Source organism: Parus major, chromosome 26 (assembly GCF_001522545.3).
Source record: "Parus major isolate Abel chromosome 26, Parus_major1.1, whole genome shotgun sequence".
Lineage (NCBI taxonomy): Eukaryota > Metazoa > Chordata > Aves > Passeriformes > Paridae > Parus > Parus major.
The window spans coordinates 2,638,531-2,648,794 of NC_031795.1; the positions used below are offsets into that span (position 1 = coordinate 2,638,531).

Consider the following 10,264-nt stretch of genomic DNA (forward strand, 5'->3'; position numbering starts at 1 on the left):
CTTCCAGGCACCCTGGGGACGTGCTGGGGGTGTGCTGGGAGCTGCTGCTATGCTGCCTTTTTAGAATCTCGCCTGGGAGGGCAGTGGGAAGGAGGCACAGGATCAACCATGAGGAAAGCAACAGTTTGAGTTAGCAGGGTGCTCACAGCTCACAGCTCTTGCAAACAGCCATGGTTGCTGTGATTGATGGATGGTAATTGAAGCAGAAATGCTGGCAGAGAGGCAAGCAGGCACCAGGCACATCCTTCACCCAGAGAGGGACTGCTGGAAGGGGAGCAAAGTGCACCTGATGTGCTGGTGCCTCCTGAAGGAGCCTGCCTGTTCTGCAAGCCATAGTGGATGTTTTCCTGCCTAAATAATCTCATTTAATGGGGGAAAACCCCACAAAAGCAGGTGGAGATGCACCAACAAAAGGGCTGTTGAGGGAAAAGCCTCCAGAGAAGGTGTGAGGGGAGCAGAGCCAACTCCATGCCCAAGACATGTTGAGCAGGAGCCTGGAAGAGCTGCAACAGACACATCCAGCACCACATTTGGCTCCTTCCCTTTGTCCTGTCTGTGCCATTCTTATGGAATGTGCTGCTCCTGGGACATCTCAGCCAGCTGTACCACACCCAAGGACATTTCTGTTTAATCAAAATTGGGAAGGATAAATACAGTTTGCACAAAGCCCCAAGAAAGCTCTGGGTGCCTAATAATGCATGAGATCAATGGTGTGGGTAAGAGGGTAGGAACACATTTTAAGCACTGAGCTGGCCAAATAGCCAGCACTCAGCTACTTAATTAATGACTGTACAGCTTGTGAATCAGGGAAACATCTTTGGTTTCAAGTCTATTGATTCAGAACTTCCATTATTTCCTGAAAGGTACTGATATGAATTTTGGAAATATCCCAATGTCTATAATCTGCAAGAAAATAATGTACCCACAGGACACACTTCACTCTCTTGTATTTATGGTTGCAAAGAAAAATCTCTTGACCTGATACAATGAGGTCAAAGAACAATTTATATTCATTTTATACCCTGAATTGGTCCTCTCAGTGCAAGGAGGGGAATAGAAGATGAGATGGTGTTCAGAGGGTGTTCTCACAGCCCCCCCTGTGAGATGGGGCTGCTCTCTTCTGACATCTTGTCCAAGGTCTCCTGCCTTCATCCCTCCCACACCAACTAACAGCAAAGAATGCATGAAAGAACAGAGCCAATCAAAATTTTATATAATATTCATTAGTATTCTGCACATCTAAGTGGAATAAAGATTTAATCTTTGCCTTACCTGAGAATGAGCAGGAAATAATTTGGCAAAAACCTCGTCCATCAACAAGATCTATTCCCCTAACACTTAGCAAAGCTTTAAGTGCATTTACTTGTCTTTCCAATTCCACCACACTACTCCTAACAGCTACAATTTCTTTTCAGTAGATCATTGTATCACATTGAAAGGAATCAAACACACTGTTTCCAAAAATAAATGGGTTGTTTGCTCTACAGATGTGGGATCTGTATGTAGAAAATAAGATTTTTTTTTTTTAAATCCATTTTTAGAAGGTGTTTGGAAATCTTTCTGCTGATTTTGGATAATGATGCTTTCCAGTTTAAATAAGACATTTGGTTTGTTTATTTTTCCCTGAATTCCTGTGGGCAAGGCAATGATGGAAAGGGCTTTTAGGAGGTGTAGTCAATGAAGCTGCAGTGCTAAGAAGTGCTAAGAGCCATGGATAAAAGTTATTTGATGGGGCACTAAAAGAGTAAATTGTGTTGGCCTTTGTGTAATCCAAAAGTACCAAACCTTTCTGAGTGCCATCTGCTGGTTAATTCCCATTTGTACTCACACACACACAGCCCCATGCTGTGCCAGCTCCTTGAGGCCATCTCAGAGGGCTTGGTACTCCAAATGTAGACATGTCACAAACAAAAAAGCTCAATGGGCCCTTCTTGGTTGTCTTCTGGCTTAAATCTTTGACCCCACAGTTGCCAAAAAAACCTCTTGCCCAGCTTTAGAGAAAACCGCTGTGCTACTCAAAGACATTTTCATTTTATGCAGAAATGTTAGGCACTGTCAGTCATAAACCTTTATTACTGAATTCATCCCTGTCTGCAGCAGGGGGTTGAAACTAGAATATATTCAAGGTCTCTTCCAACCCAAACCAGTCTGTGATGTTATGAACTGATGGCACTGGCTGTCACATAAAGTTTCTGAGGAGATTTTTGCAGTGTACAGCCAGGGAACAGCTTCTGCATGTTAGGAGTCCATCTTTCTGTCACCTTCCTGTGTTTGTCACATTCCTGGAGGAACCAGGCACTGGAGACATGTTCTGTACATTCAAATAAGACTCGATACTAATTTGATTACCTCACTGCATTGATTTGGTGTGAGAAATCCCATCTCCTCTGTGTGAGCAGTGGAGCAGCAGTGAATCAGCTGGGCATTAGCTGTGCATAGCTGGGAGGTTACGATAGGAAGCATGGACTCCAATGAGGCAGAGGAAGATTGTCCTTAACTAAGATGCAAAGGTGTAACTTGTTTTTCCTGTTCTCTGTATTCATTTTTAACCAAATCATGTTGGGGGGCACTGGAATCACCACCATAAAGTGCCCTTCACTCCAAATGGCAGAACAGAGGAAGTGCTGGGGTGGGGGAGGAGGCACCTGGCTGGTTCTGCACTTTTCCAATAAAATGTATTCTCTGTTTTATTGAAGGAAAGCGTGGACCTGGGCGAGATCATGTTTTCCCTTTGTTATTTGCCAACTGCAGGTCGCCTCACCTTAACAGTCATTAAATGCAGGAATCTCAAAGCTATGGACATCACAGGTTACTCAGGTGGGTGTTTGGTGGCTGAGGAGGACCCCCCTGCATCCACATTTCCTCCTTTTCCTTCACCATATCCTCAGTAGATGGTGGGTGAACCATCATGTTTTTCAGAAATACCTGAAAAAGCCTTGTCCATGTTTTAAGTGCGAAAAAAATTTTTAAAGCAGAATTATCTGTGGCTTGTTTCCCATCCCACTGGAGGGTTTGCAGGGCCAGAGCTCTGATCCATCTCTTGGGTTAGACACTTAGATCTCTTGGAACCCTCTATAGCCAGAATCAATTCTTCCACCCCAAGATCAGGAAAGGATCATAAATCCTGGATAAATCCCACTGGAATGTACATTTCCCTGTACAGTGGCCAATAGTCACACCTGAGGCTCACAACCACCTGAAGACTGTTTGCATTTGAAATTTTCAAAGAGCTGACTTGCAAATTTAGCATGCACAAATTCTGGTTTTCATCATAAAACCCAGTTTCTTTTCCAGACACCAAGTTCAGAGTATTTGCATTTCATTGTACAAAAAACAGTAACAACAGAGACCTTTGCAGAAAATGTTTCTGTCCAGCTGGAGCTTAATGCTATATGAAATGTCTGAGAATTGAGTCTTCAGGTGAAGCCAGCTCAGCCTTTCTGCAATAATAATAATGCAGTGCTGGTTCTCTGGTGCCTGAACCTCAGGTCACCACCCACACCAGGATGAGAAATGGAGGATTTTACTGGTCTGCAAACAAAATTTTAGAAAAAGTCTATTTGAAGTGTTGCAGTCTGCAACCTCAGGATCTCGTCCAGGGAAGCTGCAGGGTTCTGGGGACCAGCATGGAACACCAATGAGACGGGCTCCCGTTCATGAAACCATTTATTCAGCATGGGAACAAACTCAAATCCAAAACAAAGAGCCCCTAACAAAGGCAGAGCCAGGGTTTTTGAGGGACAGAACTCCCGAGGGTCTCCACCCTTGAGGGTGGAGTTGAGGGTCAGGGACCACTAGAAACACAGCAAGGGAGAAACCCTCCAGAGACTCAGTATCAATCAGAACTCCTGGGCGGCCCTTCACAAGGGGTTTGGGGTGGGACAATGGAACTCTGTCTCCCCCTAGTCACGTTGCCACATTGAAGAGTGCCTCTGGCTCCTGGGAGCTCACAGCCCATCCTCTGATAAACCTGTTTCTATATTGCAAAGGTAACAACGCACCTCTATCAACAAAAGGTCTTCTCCTATATTTTCCTCCCTAGATCCATATGTCAAAGTGTCTTTGCTCTGTGATGGGCGAAGACTGAAAAAGAAGAAAACCACCATAAAGAAAAACACACTTAATCCCACCTACAATGAAGCAATAATCTTTGACATTCCCCCTGAAAACATGGATCAAGTCAGCCTCCTTATCTCTGTCATGGATTACGATCGGTAGGTGGGAGGCTCTGGAGAGCTGGAGGGGAGAGAATCCCATTGGGTGCAGATTTTCCTGCTCAAATGCAATTTTCCACAGTGCTTTCCATAGCCTCACTGTACAGAGTTCAGTGGTATCCACCTGTCTCTGGTGATTTATCGCTACAGTGACATTGATATTTATGGCTATGGAAAAATAGCAAGTTTGGCAAAGCTGGTCCTTGCTTTATGGCATTTCCTTGAGCAAGTGCCATGTCTCCCTTGGTTATTTACTTGTCCTGCAACCCATCTTAGAAAGCAAATAATGTCAGTCCTAGCAGCATGGGGTGTATGAATTAGGCATTACTGAACCTGGGGTTATTCTTGCTGTAGAGCACTACTCACACCTCTCTGTCTGGGCTGACCTGAAGTTGAAATCATTTAAGAACTGTAATTAATTACCTATGGTGATGGCAGTGCTGGGGCAGACACAACAACCCAGGCTCACCAACAGTGGGGTCCTGGCTCTACCTGGCCAGGTGTGGGCAGCCTGAGGGATGGATGGATGGATGGATGGATGGATGGATGGATGGATGGATGGATGGATGGATGGATGGATGGATATATGGATGGATATATGGATGGATGGATGGATGATGGATGGTGATGGTGCTGCTTCTCTGCTGTTACTCAGGGTGGGCCACAACGAGATCATCGGAGTATGCCGTGTGGGGGTCAACGCCGAGGGGCTGGGCAGAGACCACTGGAATGAGATGCTGGCCTATCCCCGCAAGCCCATCGCCCACTGGCACCCACTGGTGGAGGTGAAGAAATCCTTTAAAGAGGTGTGTGGGCTTGTCCTTCCCTTCCAGTGCCAGTGCTGTGCGGGAGTGGGCTGGCTCCAGGCTTTCAGAGAGCTCCTGCTCTCGCCTGGGATTTTCTGAGCAGAACTGAGGGAATTTTCTCACCAGAAATGAACTCTAGAAAACAAGCACTTCTGTATTGCCTCAAAATAGCTCCTTGAGCTCACGAGTGAGACTGAACAGAACTGTATTTACAGATGTGACTGTTACATTTTAGGGATTTTTCTTTTTCTTTTTTTTTTCCTTTTCCTTTTTAAATTAGAGATTGAAAGAAGTAAGGAAAGAGAATGCTGCTCTGATTGCAGAACAAATTGTCCAGGGATATTGCCTATTTCAAGTTTCAATTTTTCATCCTAAAAGATTTTTCTGTTGACTCATCTCCAAGCCTTTGAGGGAGAATAAATAGAACAAATGTAATAGCTCTAAGCATCTCCAGAGAAAGAGATTGACTTGATGCAGCCCTAGATGATAAAATAGGGCTGAAATGCCTGGGTACCATTTTGACCATCTCTGGCATTTTCTTCCCCCTTGCACTCCAATTTCTCACACTTCTATAGAGCTATTTGGCTTTGCCTGGTTTAGGTCATAATTTTTGGAGGAGAGAGATGTGGAAAAGGACACACATGCCTTTGACACTTCAAGTATGAGAAAAAAGCACAAGTGTTTGAGGCCAGTGATACTATAATAAAGGCAATAAAACCTCCCTCTGTGTCTGGGACAGGGGAGCTATTTTCGCTCAAAGCCACAGAATAAGTACTTAAGAAAAAGCATCTCATTTTCCCCTTGAAGTTCAGTGCTGAGCTGCACTGAAAGGCAGACACAGGGGTTGCTGAGACTCCACAGTAGAGTGAATTACTGTATAAACCCTGTCTTTCTTTGAAATCTTCTCTTTCCTCCAACAAGAAGGGGTGGGGAGGTGGCACAGGGTGCCCAGAGAAGCTGTGGCTGCCCCTGGATCCCTGGAAGTGCCCGAGGCCAGGCTGGATGGGGTTTGAAGCAGCCTGGGATAGTGGAAGGTGCCCCTGCCCATAGCAGGGGATTGGAGCTGGATGATTTTTAAGTTCCTTCCCAACCCAAACCATTGTATAATTAAGAAATCAGTTTGTGCTCAGTGCCTCTGTCCCAGCCCAGGTCAATTATACACAAAGGAAAACCTGGCATTGATATTTTGGCTTAAGACCCACTGGAGGTGGATTTATCAGCCAGTGGACACCTGTAAATTCACCCTCTCTCTTTTGAGGTGATCTGTGAGCTCACCTTGAGCTGTGAATCAGCACAGGGATCAGCTATGCAGGGCTGAGTCAGAGCAGAATTAAACCCTTGTGCACTTCGTGTGCAGTGCTAAATCTGCCTTGGGTGCAGAACAGCAACCAGGGGTTCATTCCCCTTCCCCTGCTGGGCCTGAGCAGGCTCTGTATGTCACCTCCCACCGCCACAGGGAGCTGGGGACCAGCAGCCACAAGGTTTCAGCAGAAAAGGAATTATTTCTCATTTGATCTCTTGGCATCTGTAGCATCTCACAATGTGACTACAGTTACCATGGCTGACCCAGGGGCAGGAGTTCTTTGTCCAGGTTGCAATATTTATGGCTTTACTGCGCTGTTCTTCAGATGCAGGTGGAGTTTTTAAAGAAAAACTCCTGCAAAGTTTTTGAAAATCACTAAGTAATAGTGATTTTAAAGTGATAAAAAGTAATAAAGAGGCATTTTTGTTATGATGAAACACAGAGAAACCAAGGAAGACATGTAAGATGACTCACCTTCTAAAATACACTTTTAAAACCATGGCTGAGCCCCCAAGACTCTGGAAAAAAACCGAGTGAATCATTTCAGCCCTCAGTGCACAGGTCAGGAGCTCTACTTAAAAGGAAAGAAAAAACCCTCTGATCATCTGTTCTGGCATTTTTGCCACAAACTGGTGCACAGAGTGAGCAAGCAAATGGTCCCTGTGTTTATTTGCCCTTTTAAGTTTTAGCACGGCTGTCTGCAAATCCCCAGTGCAGCCTAAAAGAAAAACTGAACAGAAAAGGCATAGGCTCCTGGAGAGAAAATAATGGGAAATGGTATTTGTTGGTTGCAAGACATTGCATCATCTCTTCTATGTTGTGTTTGGGCGCCTTTGAAAAGAAATTTGGGGTTTTGGTCCTGCAATCCCAGCTCTGGGTCCCTGTGCAGCTGCTCCATCCTTCCAGGCTCTGTGGGCTGCTGGCTCTCTGTCCATCTGTTCTGAGGATGCTGGGGGAGAACTGTCGGCCCTTCATGCCTTCCTCACTCTTTGTGGGGATGAACTTGGGCTGTGCCAGCATCCTGAGCCATCATTTTCACCTTCCTCTTTGTCTTCTTCATCTTCACCTCCAAGAGCGTTTGTGCTGGGCAGCAGCAAATGGAGCATTCGCTTCCCAGATGATCCTTGTGATGGTCTCTGTGTGCTCTGACCATCAGGAGCAGCCTCTGGCCTCATCTGAGTCTCCCCTGAGTGCTTGACCTAAAAGCAAGGCAAGGGAGCCGGATTGAATTGTCCCTTGGATGTCTAAATGGAGGGATGGGTGACTGGAGCACTTTGTGTGGGGACACGGAGCTGCTCCAGGTGCTGCCATCTCCCCACGCTATAGCTGGGTCCCACCCCCCTCCCCACCACTCAGGGAGGAGAAAAGTGTGGGAATATGGAATTTCTTTGCTAACCGACACCCTGCCTGGCGCCTTGGAAAATCTTTGGCCAGGAGGAGGAGCTCCCACCATAATTTGAGTACAGCTCAGAGTCACAATTTCTGGTGAATTTGCCAGGAAAATGTCACCAGGGCTGTGCTGCTTCAGGAGGATGGCCCAGCCCTGACCCCCTTACCCTGCCACAGCAGGGAGTGATGGATGGATGGATGGATGGATGGATGGATGGATGGATGGATGGATGGACGGATGGATGGATGGATGGTTGTGTCTGTGGTGTTGGACCAGACTCCTCCTGTGTTGGGCCATGATTCTTTGTCTACCGTGAGGACCTGGGCAGCTCCAGCCTGTCCCAGCAGCCACAGTGCTGGACTAACATGACCTAACCCCTCATTTCTGTGTCAACAGCAATTTGGGCCCTTTCTCCACGAGCTGGTGCCGCTCCCTCTTTGCTTTCAGTGCTGGAAAAGGCTCCAGTGAAAAGGGAAATGCTTCAGATGCACATCATGTCTTTCGTTGCTCCATATTTATCAACAGGGAATAACAAACCATAATGACTGCACTTCTCTAATGACCATCATCATTAAAGAGGGAACATGGAGAACATGTGCAAATGAATCATTAATTACAGGGTTTTAAGTGCTATCCTACTCACACAGATGTTCAGAAGGCGAGTTTCTGAGCAGAAAGGGAGAATCCCTCTTTGTGGGGTTGTTCTGACAATAAATTCTTCCCCTCAGCACAAGCTGTTCCCAGTGTTCAACCCCGAGGTCTTGCTGGCAGCTGCACCCTTCCCGGGTGCTTCAGCCACCCCACCCATGTTCCTTCTGCATTCCTCCACCCATCAGCCAGGTTCTGGGGTGTGTGCACAAAGGGAAATAGAATATTACATCTTGTTCTTCCAGGCTTTGAAAAGGGAACTTCTGAAAATGGGGATTTTCCCTGTTATCTATGAAGTACAAACCCTGGTGTGACAGAGTCGTGTCATCAGCACGATGCAAAACGGGTCTTCGGTGTTGCCAAGTGCCTCTGACATGCAGCAGGGGAGAACTTATTTGTTTAAAACATTGCTCCAGATAAAAACTGATAACTCTGCTGACAGCCAAGTCTTGTCCATAATGGAGAATAATCATTTATCTTTAAAGATAAGCCCTCCCAGACTTCTGGGCCTGTTTGACTTTGATTGAACTTTGATTGATTTGTTTCTGACTGTTGGCTAAACTATGCATGTCTCACCTTTTCTAATTAAATGAAGGAAAAGCATCTCCAGGTTCCTCTCTAGTCATTTGGATCTATCCTTGGTACTGGGATTTTGAGACATGGGACTACTGGGAGATGTTTTAAAGCATGATTTATTACTCTTCTTTTACGGTCTCATGGAGGAGTGAGAATGTCTTCACCGTATGTGCCAGATGTTCATGGTCAGGGGTCAAAAGACCACAGGTTAGCAGGTCTCTTAAAGGTTAATTGGCCAAAAAACTACTGCCACAAAGAGTGTTTTTACTTTCACACCAAGAGTTAATTATTTTGTCGAACACATCTTTGCCACAGTGCGGGCTTTCTTAACCAATCGTGTAATGACACACAAAACTACTTGGTACATCTTAAAACTTCTTATTACCTTTATAACTCCTTCTATATCTTAACTTTAAAACCTTAGAATTTTCCACTACCTAGCTTAATGTCTTTCTATCTAAACTACCAACCCACATTTTTGCTCGTGGTCTCTAAATTAAGAAGTCTTTTCCAAGGTCTCAGGTCAAACCCTGCACTCCATCTCTGTGCTCAGAACCTGCTGTTCTCTTGTTTTCATTTGAGATGGCTTTGCCAAGGGTGAGGTCTGCTTCCCCAAGTAAGTTTTCACCCAGAGAAATGAAATTCATACATGCTTAAGCATTAATATCAACCAGAAAAGAATTTCTAATGATGTGGGAGGAGAGGGAATTGATTCAGGCAGTGGAAATTCTTCCTCCCGTTGTCTCTGGGAGATGTCTATCATTTGTCACTGGAATTTAATAAAACAAGATGGTGAGATGGGCAAGTGCTCAAAAGCTTCAGGAATAATGGGTTTGAATTATGATAATAGCCCCCAAGGCAGATGAAAAATAATTTATGATCCCCTAAGTATGGCAAAAAAAATGTTTGCTCCATCCACCAAGTCTCTGATCTGATTTCCCTTTGAGAAATGTCTCCAGTGCTGTGGACAGAGCTGCTGTGGACTAAAATTACCATACTGGAAAGCCTCAAGTACTTCTGAGCTTAGACAGTATTTTTAAACTGAAAAGACAGCAGCAATAAAGCAGGGAAGAGCTGAGAGCACTTTGACTTCACAGCACACACAGACACTGTTTATTTTCCTTTTTTTTTGATGAGGAATCCTCGCAATTGGGAATTGATTGACAAGACAATAAAGCAAATTGTTCAGCAATTCCTCCTGAGTGGTTAAACTTGGGCATTGCATAAGTTGGAACTCGTAGAGCAGATGAGAACATGTCAGGGCAGGAGCTGGGCAAGGGTGGGATGGGATGGGATGGGATGGGATGGGATGGGATGGGATGGGATG

The 10,264-nt window shown here is 45.4% G+C and overlaps 1 protein-coding gene across 1 annotated transcript in view; it reads left to right on the forward strand.

The window, feature by feature from the left end:
* SYT6 (synaptotagmin 6) overlaps positions 1 to 10,264 on the forward strand; it is a 35,610-nt gene that overhangs the window by 23,516 nt on the left and 1,830 nt on the right. The window contains exons 4-6 of the mRNA XM_015650368.3: positions 2,697 to 2,817; positions 4,043 to 4,214; positions 4,870 to 5,020. Coding sequence (XP_015505854.1) covers positions 2,697 to 2,817; positions 4,043 to 4,214; positions 4,870 to 5,020 — 444 coding nt within the window. The remainder of the gene's footprint in view (positions 1 to 2,696; positions 2,818 to 4,042; positions 4,215 to 4,869; positions 5,021 to 10,264) is intronic.